Below are 18,104 nucleotides of genomic sequence, written 5' to 3' on the forward strand. Positions count from 1 at the left end.
TCAGGGACCCCCCACCACCCAGGCCATGCTCTCTTCTCACTGCTGTCATCAGGAACCCCCACCACCCAGGCCATGCTCTCTTCTCACTGCTGCCATCAGGGACCCCCACCACCCAGGCCATGCTCTCTTCTCACTGCTGTCATCAGGAACCCCCACCACCCAGGCCATGCTCTCTTCTCACTGCTGTCATCAGGGACCCCCACCACCCAGGCCATGCTCTCTTCTCACTGCTGTCATCAGGGACCCCACACCACCCAGGCCATGCTCCCTTCTCACTGCTGTCATCAGGGACCCCCACCACCCAGGCCATGCTCTCTTCTCACTGCTGTCATCAGGAACCCCCACCACCCAGGCCATGCTCTCTTCTCACTGCTGTCATCAGGGACCCCCACCACCCAGGCCATGCTCTCTTCTCACTGCTGTCATCAGGGACCCCACACCACCCAGGCCATGCTCCCTTCTCACTGCTGTCATCAGGGACCCCCACCACCCAGGCCATGCTCTCTTCTCACTGCTGTCATCAGGAACCCCCACCACCCAGGCCATGCTCTCTTCTCACTGCTGTCATCAGGGACCCCCACCACCCAGGCCATGCTCTCTTCCCACTGCTGTCATCAGGGACCCCACCACCCAGACCATGCTCTCTTCTCACTGCTGTCATCAGGAAGGAGGTACAGGAGCCTCAGGACTCACACCCCAGGTTCAGGAACAATTATTACCCCTCAACCATCAGAGTCTTGAACAAAAAGAGATAATTCCACTCCACATGTCCCACCACTGAAAACTCTTCCCTCAACCTGTGGACTCACATTCAAAGACTCTTCATCTCATGTTCTCAGGATTTAGTGCTTATTATTATTATTACTACTATTTATTTTTGTATTGGCACAGTTTGTTGTCTTTTACACACTGGTTGAACGTCCAGGTTGGTGCAGTCTTTCATTATTTCTGTTATGGTTATTATTTTATTATGGATTTATTGAGTGTGCCCACAGGAAAATGTACCTCATGTACATTTGGTGACATATATGTAAGTTGTTAATAAAATTTACTTTGAACTTTCAACTTTGTACCCTTCCTAACTTAGTCACATCCTTCCTATAATACTGTGACTAGACACATGCACAATACCCCAGGTGGTCTCTCACTAACGTCCTGTACAGCTGTAACATGACATCCAAACTCTTGTACTCAGTGCCCTGATGGATGAAGGCAAACATGCCAAATGCCCTCTTCTGCACTAACACCTTATTCTGAACTCTGCTGTTGCTATAGAGTCATCGAGTCATAGAACACTACAGCACAGAAACAGTCCCGTCAGCCCATCCAGTCAAAGGCGAGCTATTAATCTGTCCAGTCCCATCGTCTGGTGCCGTACCTCCACACCCCTCCCATCCACATACCCAGCCAAACTTCTCTTAGATGTTGTAATCAAACCTGCATCCACCACTTCCACTGGTAACTCGTTCCACACTTCCACCGGCTTCTGAGCAAAGAAATTCCCCTTAAACATTTCACCTTTCACCCTTAACTGGTGGTAAATGAGAGTGTAAAAGTGAGAGGCCAGGCAGTGTAAGCACATCAGTTCCCTGGAAGGAACTTGATAAGTTGGTTTATGGACTACCTCAGTGCACTGTTAAACGTTATAGAACATAGAGCACAGAACAGTGCGGCACACAAACAGGCCCTTCGGCCCACAATGTAATGCTGAACCAACTAAATGAGTAATCAAATGGCCAACTAAACTAATCTCTTCTGCCTACACAAAGTCCATATCCCTCCATTTTCCTCACATCCTTGTCCCTCTCCAAACATCTCTTAAATGCCCCTGACGTATCTGCCCCTACCACCACCCCAGGCAGCACATTCCAGGCATCCACCACTCTGTGTAAAGAAAAACTTGCCCCTCACATCTCCTTTGAAATTACCCCCTCTCACCTTAAATGCATGCCCTCTGGTATTAGATATTTCAACCTGGGAAAAGATTTCATTCCAGTCTTGTGTAATGAAAAGGTCTTCATGAACTGTTTGAAAGACAAGTTTTTTACTGTACCTCTGCACAGTTGTCAATAATAAACCAATTTTCCAATTTACTTTAAGGGAACTATGTACATTTACTCCCTTACTTGGTCTCACTATCAGCTTCTAGTTTGTCCTCCTTCCCCATCACCCCGAATCCCCCCCCCCCCCCCGACCGTCTTATTTTGGCTTCTTCCCCCTTCCTTTCCCGTCCTGATGAATGATCTCGGCCTGAAACAGTGACGGTTTATTCCTCTCTGTGGACGCTGCCGGCCTGCTGAGTTCCTCCAGCATTTTGTGTGTGTTGCTCTGGATTTCCAGCATCTGCAGATTGTTTATTGTTGTTTTTAACTACAGGAATGCAAAGGAGAATGAAATGATTGTTACTCCAGATCGGAATAAAAAAACACAATAAGCATAAAGAACAATAATAAAACACAACAAATACAAAATTAAAAGAATCCTGTCAAACACAACGTACAAGTATACATAGACTGATTGTACATATGTACGTAAAGTGACACTAAGTGATGTGTATTTAGTGGGTGGAGGTGTTGATCAGCCTTACTGCTTGGGGAAAGTAACTGTTTTTGTGTCTGGTGGTCCTGGCGTGGATGCTACGTAGCCTCCTCCCTGATGGGAGTGGGACAAACAGTCCACGAGCAGTGTGGGTGGGTCCTTCATGATACTGCAGGCCTTTTCCCAGCTCCATTCTGAATATGCATCCTTGATGGTGGGTAGACTGATGCTGGTGATGCAGTGGGCAGATTTCAACACCTGTTGTAGGACCCTCTTGTCCACCACAGTGAAGTTTTCATACACCTTGTCAGGATGCTCGCTACTGTGCTTCTGTAGAATGACGTGAATATAAATGAGCAAAATCCAGCTCTCTTCAGCCTCCTCCGAGAGTAGAGATGCTGGTGAGCTTTCCTGGCTGTGTAGGATGTGTTGTGGGAAGTATACATACTTCGATAATAGTTTGAACTTCGGTGTAAGAAGAACCCCGCCCCCAGCCTCCTCAGAAAGCGGAGGCGTTGCACAATCTTGTGTTTATAAACTTACGTTCTTCTGTAAGCCTTTCTGTTGGACAACATTCCCCAGGGTCCTGTCATTTACTATTCTGGTTTAAATTCCCAAAACAAGCCCTGTCCTGATCTTGCACACAGCAATCTCCCACAAGAAATTACAATCAACTTTAGTGACGTGATGTTGCCACTTGACTCAGTTCTGTTGCATCCAATGTTGCTGAACAATTGCATTTTAATTCCTTTGAAAACCACAGACTAATGTCTTTGAATCTTTTTTTTTTGGGATTTGCAGTTCTCCTTTCTTCCCATTCTTCCAGGAATCGGGGAAGTAAATGAAACCATTTAAGCACAGATGCTAGAAATCTGAAATAAAAACAGAAAAAGCTGGATATAAGCAACAGGTCTGTGTGAAGAGAGAAACGGCAAGGTAACTATTGTGTGAAATCCGGTTCACCCAGTGAGTGGGACAGAAGGCACTCACCACCGGGAAGTAAGTTACCCATTTATTTACAGGAGGAGACAAACACTAAACACCCAGTAAGTCGAACAAGTTTCGCTCAGTTCCAAATACAGTGCATTCTGGTTAATTGGGCTATCAATTAATCAGGGCAGCCACTTAATTGGGACAACTCTTAAAGAACAAAAACTAATTGAGAAAATAGCCAGGATTCCCTTCATTTATTTGGGACACTGTGCTGCTTAATTGGGACAAGAGACAGTTGTTGAAGTTTGTAACAGGTGCCAGTCATGTGCAGTGTGTGTAGCCATTAGATCTACACTAGAGATTGCTGCAGATTTTGTCCAGTTACAGTCAATCGGCAGCATTAGGATCTACAGTAGTAGTATTGTTCGTCTTCTAATTTGTTCTGTATTTCATTGCATACATAACTTGTTACTCAGCTAAATAGGTAGATTGTCACTTTCATATGTTTTTAACTATTTCCATGAAACCTCGGCTAACTGGGGTGGCCAAAATGTACTGGTCCCAATTAACTGGAATCCACAGTACTTACTGAAACACACTTCCACTGTGTCCGTGCAGCATCCATGACTGGGAACACGGTGCCCCAGAGAGCAAAGGAGAGACCACATCCTTTCAGCGCGCTAGATTGATCCCATCACGCCGTGATCTCATCATCTAATTGGCAGCTAGTGGGAAGGGCTGCGATGCTCCTCAACTGCGGGCAGCGGCTTTCGATGACCAGGTAAGGTGGTCATTTACCACAACAGTAACATGTCTGTTAGTGTAATGTTTTACAGCGTCAGTGATCAGGGGGGCACAATACTCCAACTGTGGTTTAACCAGGGTTTTTTTGAGCTGCAACAGTCCCTTGTTGCTCTTGAACTCAATTCCCCTGACTAGTGCAGGCTGACACACCGTACATCTTCTTAACCATTCTATTAACTTGCCTGGTAACTTTGAGGGATCTATGGACATGGACCACAAGATTCCTTTATACCTCTACACCGCTATGAATCCTGCCATCAACTTCATACTCTGCCTTCAAGTTAGACCTTCCAAAGTGAATCACTTCACATTTTTCTGGGTTGAATTCCATCTGCCTCTTCTCAGCCCACTTCTGCCACCTGTCAATGCCTCATTGTAACTTACAACAACCTTCTACACTATCTACAACACCATCAAACTTCGTGTCATCTGCAAACTTACTAACTCACCCTTCCATGTCCTCATTCAAGTCATTTCTAAAATTCATGAAGAGCAGGGCTTCAGAACAGATCCCTGTTCTGAAAAAAGACAAAGGAGTAAAATTAGACCATTTGGCCCATCAAGTCTGCTCCACCATTCCATCTTGGCTGATTTATTATCTCTCTCAACCTCATTCTCCAGTCTTCTTGACACCATTAGTCATGGACCTCAGGGCAGAATTTATGTTTAAATTATGTTTTACTTGTAAGTGCAAGATGGGATTCATCTGCCCTAGTTGGCAGCTCATCTAAGAGAAAGAAAACTCTGATTTCAAACTTCCGCTGACTTGTGGCTACACCCACTCATGTGGAAGTCTTGAGGGGTAAACATCAAGTCAAAATTCGGAGCTGGAGTCCCTAGACAGTTCTATGTTGAGTTCAACGCTGACTGGAAACTCCTGTGATACCACTGGTGCCAAAGTGAATTGGCCTCTGGTTCCTTCGGATTCCTCAGCTGTATGGAGAGGGGAGTCTGCTGCATGAGCAACAGCCTGCTCCCCATATCTTAAGACCATAAGATCTAGGAGCAAAGTTAGACCATTTGAACATTCAATAGGTTTCAATATGATCACCCCCTCATTCTTCTGAATTTCAGTGAGTACAGGCCCAGAGCCATCAAATGCTTCTGATATGATAAACCTTTCAATCCCAGAATCATTTTTGTGAATCTCCTTTGAACCCTCTCTAATGTCAGCACATCCTTTCCTAGATAAGGGGTCCGAAACGGCTGACAATACTCCAAGAGAGGCATCTCTGCTGTCTTATAAAGCCTTGGCATTACATCCTTGTTTTTATATTTTCCAGTCCTTTCGAAATAAATGCTGTCCAAGTCCATCTGTAGCCTCTCTGTTTCCTCAAAACTCCCTGCCCCTCCACCTATCTTCATACTGTCTGCAAACTTTGCAACAAAGCCATCAATTCCATCATCCAAATCATTGACGTACAGTGTAAAAAGAACACAGGCCCCTGGGGAACACCACTAGTCACTGGCAGCCAAACAGGAAAAGCTCCCTTTATTCCCACTCTTTGCCTCCTGCCAATCAGCCACTGCTTTGTCCATGCCAGTATCTATCCTGCAATACCACGGATTCTTAACTTGTTAAGCAGCCTAATTTGTGGCACCTTGTCAAAGGCCTTCTTAAAATCCAAGTACACAACGTCAACTGTTTCTCCTTTGCCTATCCTGCTCGTTACTTCCTCAAGGAATTCCAGCAGATTTATTAGGCAAGACTCTCCCTTGAGAAAACCATGCTGACTTGGCCTATTTTATCATGTGCCTCCAAGTACCCTGAGAACTCATCCTTAACAATCAGCTCCAACATTTTCACGACCACTGAGGTCAGACTAATTGGCCCATACTTTCCTTTCTTCTGCCTCGCTGTTTTGAAGAGTGGAGGAATATTTACAATTTTCCAGTCCTCCAAAACCATTCCAGAATCTATTGATTTATGAAAATCATTACTAACGACTCCTGAATCTCTTCAGCCACCTTTATCAGAATCCTGGGCTGTAGACCATTTGGTCTAGGTGACTTATTCAACTTCACACCTTTCAGTTTCCAAAGCACTTTCTCCCTCGTAATGGCACCTCTGCCCCTGACACTCGGGCCTGCGTATCACGTAGACAGTAGAACACAGAATCCATGGTCATCCCTGACCAGTGGAGTGCTTCAGTCTTGCAAGTGCTGCCTACCTGATGCTACGTGCCTGTGGTGCTGCAGCAAGATGTTCCTAGTGCCTTTACATACGCGTTATTGTGCATATGAGAATAAACTCAACTTTGACTTCTAAATTCAAGGTTCAAGTTCTCAATGAAGAGCTAAAATCTGGCCCAAGCTGCTGATACAATGTAGCATTGACTAATCTGCTCATTCAGGATCCAGCACAAAGAGATACTTCATGGCCCTTTTGGAAGAACATACTTGTCCTTACAGCTTGGGTACAAATAGTAACAAATAGTTACAAGAGAACAGAAAAAGATCCTGCCAGTACAAATTCGCTTGCTAATTCTGCGCCTTTATTTAAGAAAAACATGAGGCGTAAACCAGGAGATTGGAGCTACTTGCAGGAAGTTACCACTGTCTTTATTTAGGAAGACCACCGTCTGGAAATTGCCCTCCAAGCCACACACCGCAGTTCTGACGTGGAGATACATCACTGATCCTGGGGCACCAGGAGGTACGCCATGCCATCACGGGGGAGTGTGGGGAACATACAAAACACCGAACAGGAACGGCTTTAAAATCATTGGCAGTGCATTGCAATTCCTAACCAAAAAAAACTATAAATTACAATTTTAAAGTATATATAAAATAAATTCAACAAGTAGTGAAAAAGAGGGAAAATACTAAGGAAGTATTCATGGGTTCATTGTCTATCTGATGGTGGAGGGAATGAAGTTGTCCCTGAAACATTGAGTGTGTGTCTTCAGGCTCCTGTAACTCCCCCCTGATGGTAGTAATGAGAAGAGGGCACGTCCTGGGTGATGGAAATGATGGATGCCGTCTTTTTGAGGCATCACCTTTTGAAGATGACCTCGATGCTGGGGAGGCGAGTGTCAATGAGGGAGCTGGCTGAGTTTACAACTTTCCACAGCCTTTTCTGATTGTGTGTTGTGGCTCCTCCATAGCAGATGGTAATGTAATCAGTTAGAAATCTCCCCACTGTACACCTGTAGAAATTTCCCTCAAACTCCTGATGAAATATCGCCACTATCAGCCTCCTTTGTAACTCCATCAATACGTTGGGCCCAGAATAGACCCTCAGAGATGTTGACAACCAGCAACTTCAAGCTGCTCACCCTTTCCACTTCTGCTCCCTCAATGAGGACTGGAGTGTGTTCCCTCGACTTCCCTTCCTGAAGTCCACAATCAATTGCTTGCTCTGTGTGATGCTGCATGCAAGGTTGTTGTTGTGACATCACTCAATCAGCTAATCTATTTCACTCCTGTGCACGTCCTCGTCATCATCCAATTTTCTGACAACAATAATCGTGTCATCGACAAATTCATAGATGGTGTTTGAGCTGTGTCCAGTCACACAGTCGTGGTGTAGAGAGAGTAGAGCAGTGGGCTAAGCACACATCCCTGAGGTGTGCCGGTGTTAATTATCAGTGAGGAGGAGATTTATTTCTGATCTGCAAAGACTGAGGTCTCCCAGTGAGGAAGTTGCAGAGGGAGGTCCAGAGACCCAGGTTTTAGAACTGAGGGGATGACTGTGTTGAACGCTGAGCTGTAGTCAGCTCAGGCAGTGGCGGGAATTGAACTCTGAAAGCTGGCGTTGTAACGCCATGCTATTACAGCATGGCGCATCGGAGTTTGGAGTTCAATTCCAGTGTCCACTGTAAATAAGCTTGAACGTTCTGTCTGTATGCGAGGGTTTGCCCCGGGATCTCTTGTTTACTTCCATAGTCCAAAGACGGTACTGGTCAGTAGGGTAATTGGGGGTTGCTGGCTGGCAAAGCTCGTTGGGCCAGAAGGACCTGGTCCTCACTGTATCTCTAAATAATATAAAATAAATTAAATTAAAGCATTGTGCTAATTGCTACCCTACCATGTCACCTGAAAAAGGTGAGGGGCTGTTGATCTCTATCTTAAGGGGATTAAAGGTTATAGAAACTTGGGGTTTTACAGCACAGTGTTGTGTGGAGAATTGGAATTGGTTTATTATTGTCACATGTGCAGAGATACAGGAAAAAGCTTGTCAGGCATACTGTTCATAAAAATCAATTCATTACTGATAGAGGCTCATTAGATTATGAGAGACATAGTTGGGTGTTGGGGAGGAGATAGGTCTCTACCAAAGGAGGTGTAAGGCACTCCTTCCCTCTGCCAGCTACAGTCACCCCTGGGCAAGGTGAAGCACCTGCTTAGCCCCTGATCAGAGTCATGTAAATCCATGGGACTTGGTGGTGGATGGTCGTACGAGCAGCTGGTGCAAATCACAATTACGCGACCACGGACACCAGGCAGACAATCTCTGAAGAGTATTGATAAAGGCTGGGGTTACGGGTCTTGTAAAGACAATGGTAAACCACTTCTGTAGAAAGATTTGCCAGGAACAATCATCGTCATGGAAAGATCATGATTGTCCATGTCATACGACACGGCACATAAATGACAACCACATAAGGTCAAAGATTGAGGTGAGGTGCAGAGATCCACCAGAATCGGAATCAGCTTTAATATCTCTGGCATATGTTGTGAAATTTGTTATTTTATGTCAGCAGTACATTGCAATACATGATAATAAAAAACTATAAATTACAATAAGATATATATATATATATATATAAAATTGTATTAAATAAGTCATGCAAAAGGAGAGCAGAAAAAGAAATGGTGAGGTGGTGTACACGGGTTCACTGTCCACTCAGAAATTTGATGGCTGAGGGGAAGAAGCTGATTCCGAAATGTTGAGTGTGGAGTGTTGTAGAGTAGATCATGGAAAACCAAGTCCAAGACCATGGAGAAACTTGAATGAAAATTTAAAAGCTGAGGTATCACCATCAATTAACCGGAATGAATTTCCACATGGTTTAAGGTTACATAGAAATAAATCATAAAAAATGTGATTTATTAATTAGGTGTAAAGAAAACACAATATTAAAAGCAGTTTAATTGATGCCTGAATCTAAACAACAAAAGAAATCATCTGTCCTCTGGGGAATATGAAAGAAGAATCTATTTAAATAATTGTATGTGCAACAGGTTAGTAATTATTCAAATCCTTCTCTGGTATTCAGATGTTATAATGAGAAACACTGGGACTGATTTCATTAAATAACCGTCTGCAACGTCAGTATTAATGTTACAGAGGTGATACTAGTGTATTACACGCAAACAACCCAAAACCAAGACAGCAAGTACATTACTGTGCAAAAGTCTTAGGCACATATATATAGCTAGGGTGCCTTAGACGTTTGGACAGCACTGTAGTAATTTTATGCATTGTATTCTACTGCTGCTGCAAAAAACACAATTTTCATGCCATATGTGAGTTATGATTCTGATGTGGGTCTATTGTGGACTGAGAGTGGGAAGGGGGCAGGGAGTGGGAATCAACGGTTGAAAAAAGGAGAAAGGAGAGGGGAGGGAGTAGGAAGCATCAGAAAGACATTCTGTAATGACCAACACCTTGCCTGGTGTCTCAGGACTGGGTACGTCTGCACCCAGGCAATGTCACCACCCCGACACTCTTTTTCTGCCACCTGTCCCACACCCCTCCAACAGTTCTCCACTCTCATCATTCTCAACATCGTTTGCTCCCGCCAGATTTACAAACTCACTCTCTGCTCCACATTGACAAATACAGTACTGTGCAAAACTGTTAGGCACCCTAGCTATATATATGTGCCTACGAACTTTGCGCAGTTCTGTATGTATTTACACAGAGAGCGGCAGGTTCATGAAACACACTGCCAGGCAGTTACATTAGGGACATTTAAGAGACTCTTAGATAGGCAGATGTATAACCACTGTTGGATTAGTTCGTTCATTATGTGCTGTGTCGTTTGACATAGGCGATCATCGTCTTTCTATGATCATGATTGTTCTTAGCAAATTTTTCTACAGAAGTGGTTTGCCATAGCCTTCTTCTGGGCAGTGTCATTAAAGGACGAATGACTCCAGCCAAAATCAATTCTCTTCAGAGATTGTCTGTTTGGCGTCAGTAGTCACATATCCAGGACTTGTGATCTGCACCGGCTGCTCACACGACCATCCACCGCCTGCTCCCATGGCTTCACGTGTCCCTGATTTGGCAGTGGGTGGGGGGAGGGCGGCACAAAGCTAGTGCTACACCTTATCTAAAGGTTAACTGCAGACTAGCGGAGGGAAGGAGGGCCTTACACATCCAATGGTGGAGACATATCTCCACCCCATCACCCATACAGTTGGATTATTGGTTTAACAATTTATGTTTGCTTGTACTTTTATATATCTACCTACAGTGTATACAGGTAACTGGTTAGTATTTTTCCTAGTGGTCACAGTGTGTATATGCAATTGGGCAGTGTGTCCCCCTAGTGGTCACAGTGTGTATATGTAATTGTTCAGTGTGTCCCCCAGCGGTCACAGTGTGTATATGCAATTGTTCAGTGTGTCCCCTAGTGGTCACACTGTGTATATGTAATTGTTCAGTGTGTCCCCTAGTGGTCACAGTGTGTATATGTAATTGTTCAGTGTGTCCCCTAGTGGTCACAGTGTGTATATGCAATTGTTCAGTGTGTCCCCAGTGGTCACAGTGTGTATATGTAATTGTTCAGTGTGTCCCCTAGTGGTCACAGTGTGTATATGTAATTGTTCAGTGTGTCCCCTAGTGGTCACAGTGTGTATATGCAATTGGGCAGTGTGTCCCCTAGTGGTCACACTGTGTATATGTAATTGTTCAGTGTGTCCCCTAGTGGTCACAGTGTGTATATGTAATTGTTCAGTGTGTCCCCTAGTGGTCACAGTGTGTATATGCAGTTGGTCAGTGTGTCCCCCTAGTGGTCACAGTGTGTATAGGTCCTGACGAAGAGTCTCGGCCCGAAACGTCGACAGCACTTCTCCCTATAAATGCTGCCTGGCCTGCTGTGTTCCACTGGCATTTTGTGTGTGTTGCTTGAATTTCCAGCATCAGCAGATTTCCTTGTGTGTGTATATGTAATTGTTCAGTGTGTCCCCCAGTTACAGTTGTACGATGTTACAAGAGGGTTGCATGATTCTAGAAGCTTTCTCGGTATCACAGTATTTGAATAGAGGCTATCTGATTGGTTAACACTTATCTACAAATGTGAATGGAGTGCTTCATATCTGTGGGGTATAAAATGATAGAACTTGTTTCCCCATCATCTTTAGCCTTTTCTTCTGTTCTCTGTTCTTTTGCAGCTCTGCATTTCCAATTCTTTTTGTCCTATTAGCATTGAATAATACAATTGTGATGCCAACATGAGGAAATCTGCAGATGCTGGAAATTCAAACAACAACACACACAAAATGCTGGTGGAATGCAGCAGGCCAGGCAGAATCTATAGAGAGAAGCACTGACGACGTTTCGGGCCGAGACCCTTCGTCAAGACTAACTGAAAGGAAAGATAGTAAGAGATTTGAAAGTAGGAGAGGGAGGGGGAAATGCGTAATGATAGGAGAAGACCGGAGGGGGTGGGGTGAAGCTGAGAGCTAGGAAGGTGATTGGCGAAAGGGATACAGAGCTCGAGAAGGGAAAGGATCATGGGACGGGAGGCCTCAGGAGAAAGAACTTGTGAAGCCATATGTTTTATGCCTCTTTCTTAACTACTGAAAGAATCTTAGATGGTAAACATCAGAATCCAACACCACACAATTTATGGATACACTAAATTACACCATCCATAATGATTCTTAAATATTGTCATAGAATATGACATTTTAAACAAGAATTGTGGTTGGTATAAATATTGTTAAGTTTGTAATTACACAAAATGACAAACACAGACCTGGTGATGTAGGGAATATTATCTGTGCTTAGAAACCTCCCTCAGCAAGCAAACCAATTTCCAAGCTTTCATTGAGTCAGATTCAGATTCAGGAGTAGGTTTCAGATTTATTTATCACATGTACATCAAAACATACAGAGAAATGTGTCGTTTGCATTAAAAGCCAGCACACACACAGAGGGATGCAAGTGTCACCACACCTTCTGCTACTAACATAGCACGTCCACCACGTTCAGCAGAACAACACGGGTAACAACAGCAAAACAAGCCCCTTTCCTGCCCTCCTACCGACATGCAGGCCCCCACCCCCAGGACAGGCCACTTCCGGGCCTACTGTCCTTTGCCCCGAACTCTCAGACTCACACACATTGGGCTTCCCACCTGATGCACCATCAATAACTCACGCTGAGACTTAGGAAGTGAGAAATCGGCTTTTATTGACTGGAAGAACAAACAACACTACATCCTGGGAAAATGAGGGAGAGCAGCAGACCACAGTCGCCTTTATACAGGGGTCTGTGGGAGGAGCCACAGGAGCAGTCAGCAGGGTCTGTGGGAGGAGCCACAGGAGCAGTCAGACAGGTATATCTAGTTCACCACACCACCTCCACTCTCTGGCCCGGACTTGTCCTCTATCTGTGGACTTGCTGCTTTGGTCTTCAACTTTTCAGGCTTTCCACCTCTGGACTTTGACCTTTGGCTTTGCCGTCAGGACTCGTTGAACCTTGGGTATCGATCCCAGGACTCGATGTGTTTGACCTTCGGGCCTCAACTGATCTGAAATCTAGGGCTGTTGACATACAACTACAGAGTGCCTTGGTCCTTGACTCTGGAACTGTGGCCTGCAATCATCGGCACTCACCTCAGTGATGAAACTTACTCCGTGGCCACGACTCACTTCTGGAGACTCTGTGGCTCGTGCTCCATGTGTAATTTATTTACTTTTTATTGTTTGCACGATTTGCTTTTTTTTCACATGTTGAGTGTTTGACAGGATTTGTTATGTTGTGGATTCCATTAGGTTTCTTTGTTTTGTGGCTGCCTGTAAGGAGACAAACCTCAATGTTGTATACAGCGTACATACTTTGATAATAAACGTATTTGAACTTTGAATTCCTGATTCACGTGGACCTCCGATCCCGCTGGCCTGCGGATGGGGGGAGGGCTATCGGCTCTTGTGACCCTCCCTGATTCAGAGAACCTCCATTACAGGGTCATACGGTATAGAAACAGGCCTTTCGGACATCTGGTTTATGCTAACCAAGGGTCCCACCTGCCTGAGTCTGGCCCATATCTCTCTGGACAAGTATGACGAGGGTTTGATGTCTCTGGGTCTGTAGTCACTGGAATTAAGAAGAATGAGGGGTGACCTTATTGAAACCGATCGAATAGAGAAAGGCCTTGATAGAGTGGATGTGGGAGGATGTTTCCTATGTTGGGGGAGTGTAAGACTAGAGGACACAGCCTCAGGATAGAGGAGGGTCATTTTATAATGGAGATGAGGAGGAATTTCTTTAGCCAGAGAGTGGTGAATCTGTGGAATTCTTTGCCACAGGCAGCTGTGGAGGCCAAGTCTTTATGTATATTTAAGATAGAGGTTGATAAGCACTTGATTGGTCAGGGCATGAAGGGATATGGGGTGAAGAGAGGATATCGGGACTGAGAGAAAAACTGGATCAGCCATGATGGAATGGTGGAGCAGACTCGATGGGCCAAATGGCCTAATTCTGCTCCTATATCTTATGGTCTTAAACCTTTCCTATCCACATACCTGTTCAGCAAGCTATGAACTGTTGCTAATGTACCTGCCTCTACCGTTTTCTCTGGCAGCTTGTTCCATATAATGTTTAGTAAAGTGTAGGGGGATGCCAGAGGGAAGGTTTTTACACAGAGAGTGGTGGTGTGTGGAGCGCTCTGCCAGGGGAGGTGGAAGAGACAGATAGATTAGGGACATTTAAGAAACTCTTGGGCACATGGATGATGGAAAATTGAGGTCTATGTTGGAAGGAAGGGTCCGTCATGTCCAACAATGACAGGAGACCTGTCCGAGAGAGTTTTAAAGTGGAAAAGCCGTTGCACTGGGGCAATTCCACTCTCTCGAGCTCAGAAGTCCGAGTCCAGTGGTACGAGCAAGCTTCACAAACTGGGGTCTTCCTTGGTTGCCGTGGACGACCATGGAGCCTCTGTGCCTTTTCGTGCCCTTTGCTCTCCATGGAGCGTTACAGAACTGCCTTTCTGGCAGTTGGATCTCACATGCCCAGTCCACCAGAGCTGAGTTCTCTTGCTAGGGCAGGCATGTCCGTGTCTCACTGGGGTGTAAGGCAGCCAGCTACCCTCACCTGGTTTAGCCTGCCTGAAGCTGTTGTACCGGGGTGTGTTTGCTGTCACGTGCAAACAGGTACTTGAAGCCACAGGTGAGGGCTGAGAGTCCAGTGTGGAACAAAGGAGAGTGAACTGCCCTGGAAGATCATGACAAGCCCCTTCAGAGGTACTACCCCTCCCTGGTGGGGGAGAATGATCTTAGAGCAGGATAAAGAGTCGGCACAACATCGTGGGCCTAAGGGGCCTGCTCTTTGTTCTATATTTTATTCTCTGCGTGACAGAATTACTATTGAATTTCTCTCCTCCATCTTAAACTTAGACCCTCTCATTCTTGATTCCCCAACTCCGGAAAACATTCATCCTATCTTTGCCCCTCATGTGTACATATATAAGTTCTCTCTTCAATCTCCTATGCTCCAATGACAACAGCAAAAATATATTTTTCAAAAGTGCTGAGTTGCTCAAGTCATAGATTTCATAACAGATTTTTTGTAACTGATGAAAATTTCTTTAGATGGGATACGGGTATTAATGTACTAATTCTGGAGTGTACAATTAGTAGCAACTGTTCTTCGTATGAGAACATCAGGTGTAATTACCTGGGCTTCTCTTTCACTGGAAGCAAGATCAGTCAGGTACATTTCACAATCACCTTCTGAATCACGTTTGATTGATGATACAAAGACGTACACACTCAGTGGCCATTTATATAGTTACAACCGTACACCCGCTCTTTAATGCAAATATCCTATCAGCCAATCATCTGGCAGCAACTCAATGCATAAAAGCATGAGGACATGGTCAAGAGGTTCAGTTTTTGTTCAGACCAAATATCAGAATAGGGAAGAAATGTGATTTAAGTGACTTTGACTGTGGAATGATTGTTGGTGCCAGACAGGGTGGTTTGAGTATCTCAGAAACTGCTGATCTCCTGGGAGTTTCATGCACAGCAAGTCAAGTTTATTGTTATTTAACTATATACATGTACATAACATATGTTTATAACCATATAATGCATATAGAAATGAGACAATGTTTCTTCAAACCAGGGTGTAAACCGTAGTAGTACACATAACACACAATAACTTATGAAGGTAAGGATAAAATTACAGATGAATCACAGATAAAAAACAAAATAAAGTACATTAATATTGTAAGGTACAGGACCAATTAATCAGAGACACTTTGAATACGATGCACAGGGAGTTCAGGAGCTGAATGCCCTGCGGGAATAAACTGTCCCCCATCCTGACCATTCTTGTCTTTATGCGTCGGAGTCTGATGGGAGAAAGTCAAAGAGGATGCTGGATGGACGGGTGGGATTCTTAACAATACAAAGGGCCCTGTGTACGCTGCGCTCCTGACAAATGTCCCTGATGGATGGTAGGGAGACCCCTGTGATTCTCTCAGCCATTCTCCCAGTCCTTTGTAGGGACTTCAGATCCGATGCTCGACTGCTCCCGTACCAGGTGGAGATGCAACTTGTCAGGACGTTCTGAATGGTGCTCCCGTAAAACACAGTTACGATGGGGAGTGGGAGCCCTGCTGGCCTCAATCTTCTTCGGAAGTGGAGGCACCACTGTGCCTTCCTGTTCAGGGAGGTGATATTAATGGACCAGGTGAGGTCATCCATGATGTGAACTCGCTGGAACCTGGTTCGCTTAACTCTCTCCTGGGAGGAGCCATGTATTTGCAAAGGAAGTGGTTTGTCTGCACCTTCCTGAAGTCCACATTGATTTCTTTGTCTTCTCCACGTTCAGACTCAGGTTGTTCTCCACCGGCCTCTCTGTACTCCACTTCATCATCGTTCTTGATGAGGCCAACTACTGTTGTGTTATCCACAAACGTGACACGGTTTGAGCTGGATCCTGCGACAACAGTGTGAACAGCAGTGGGCTGAGTTTACAGAGAATGGTGTGAAAAACAAAAAACATCCAGTGAACACCACTTCTGTGGGTGAAAACTCCATGTTACTGAGAGAGGTCAGAGGACAACGGCCAGACTGGGTCAAGCTGACAAGCAGGTGGCAGTAACTCAGATTGCTACAAGTTAAAACAGTAGTGTGCACAACACATTGAACCTTGAAGTGGACGGGCCACAGCAGCAGAAACAAAGACCTCAAACACACACTCAGTGGGCAGTTTATTGGAGGAACAGGAGGTACCAAAGTGTTTTTAATAGAGTCATGCATTACGGAAACAAACCCTTTGGCTCAACTTGTCCACACCGACCCAGGTTCCCATTCAAGATGGCCGACCATGATTTGCCCCATACCTTCCTAAACCTTTCCTATTCATATGACTCAAATGTCTTTTTAAACATTACAGGTTATTGAGCAGATGAACTGAGTTATCACTTGACCCACTTCTACTGGCAGTGAGCAAGATATCAAGGGAAGTCCTCAGTTCAACTTGAAGCCAGAATACAGGATTCTTCGCAGTGTGTAGGAACAGAGATACCTTGGGTCCATGTTCATTGATCCTACAAAGGGTTTGTGGTTAAGAAGGTATGTGATGTGTTGGCCTTCAGTAGTCAGGGGAATGAGTTCAAGAGCCATGAGGTAATGTTGCAGCTCTGTAAAACCCTGGTGAGACCACGCCTGGAACACTGTGTTCCATTCTGGTTCATTCTCGGAAGGACGTGGAAGCTTTAGAGAGGGTGTGGAGGAGAGTTACCAGGATGCTGCCTGAATCAGAGAGGGTGTGGAGGAGAGTTACCAGGATGCTGCCTGGATCAGAGAGGGTGTGGAGGAGATTGACCAGGATGCTGCCTGGATCAGAGAGGGTGTGGAGGAGAGTTACCAGGATGCTGCCTGGATCAGAGAGGGTGTGGAGGAGAGTTACCAGGATGCTGCCTGGATCAGAGAGGGTGTGGAGGAGATTGACCAGGATGCTGCCTGGATCAGAGAGGGTGTGGAGGAGAGTTACCAGGATGCTGCCTGGATCAGAGAGGGTGTGGAGGAGAGTTACCAGGATGCTGCCTGGATCAGAGAGGGTGTGGAGGAGATTGACCAGGATGCTGCCTGGATCAGAGAGGGTGTGGAGGAGAGTTACCAGGATGCTGCCTGGATCAGAGAGGGTGTGGAGGAGAGTTACCAGGATGCTGCCTGGATCAGAGAGGGTGTGGAGGAGAGTTACCAGGATGCTGCCTGGATCAGAGAGGGTGTGGAGGAGAGTTACCAGGATGCTGCCTGGATCAGAGAGGGTGTGGAGGAGAGTTACCAGGATGCTGCCTGGATCAGAGAGGGTGTGGAGGAGAGTTACCAGGATGCTGCCTGGATCAGAGAGGGTGTGGAGGAGAGTTACCAGGATGCTGCCTGGATCAGAGAGGGTGCAGAGGAGATTTACCAGGACGCTGCCTGGATTAGAGAGGGTGCAGAGGAGATTCACCAGGATGCTGCCTGGATCAGAGAGGGTGCAGAGGAGATTCACCAGGATGCTGTCTGGATCAGAGAGGGTGCAGAGGAGATTCACCAGGATGCTGTCTGGATTAGAGAGGGTGCAGAGGAGATTCACCAGGATGCTGCCTGGATCAGAGAGGATGTCCTGTAAAGACAGGCTAAGGGAGCTAGTG

At 45.5% G+C, this 18,104-nt stretch overlaps 1 protein-coding gene across 2 annotated transcripts in view; it reads right to left on the minus strand.

Moving 5' to 3' along the window:
* Positions 1 to 2,225: 2,225 nt before the first annotated feature.
* Positions 2,226 to 18,104, minus strand: part of parvaa (parvin, alpha a) — a 121,669-nt gene continuing 105,790 nt past the window's right edge. The window contains exon 13 of one of the 2 annotated variants that reach the window (XM_073049923.1): positions 2,226 to 2,370. In XM_073049923.1, the coding sequence (XP_072906024.1) occupies positions 2,267 to 2,370 (104 nt within the window). In that variant the 3' untranslated portion in view covers positions 2,226 to 2,266. The remainder of the gene's footprint in view (positions 2,371 to 18,104) is intronic. The other variant, XM_073049921.1, reaches the window with a different exon arrangement.

Source organism: Hemitrygon akajei, chromosome 6, assembly GCF_048418815.1.
Source record: "Hemitrygon akajei chromosome 6, sHemAka1.3, whole genome shotgun sequence".
NCBI classification, from domain to species: domain Eukaryota; kingdom Metazoa; phylum Chordata; class Chondrichthyes; order Myliobatiformes; family Dasyatidae; genus Hemitrygon; species Hemitrygon akajei.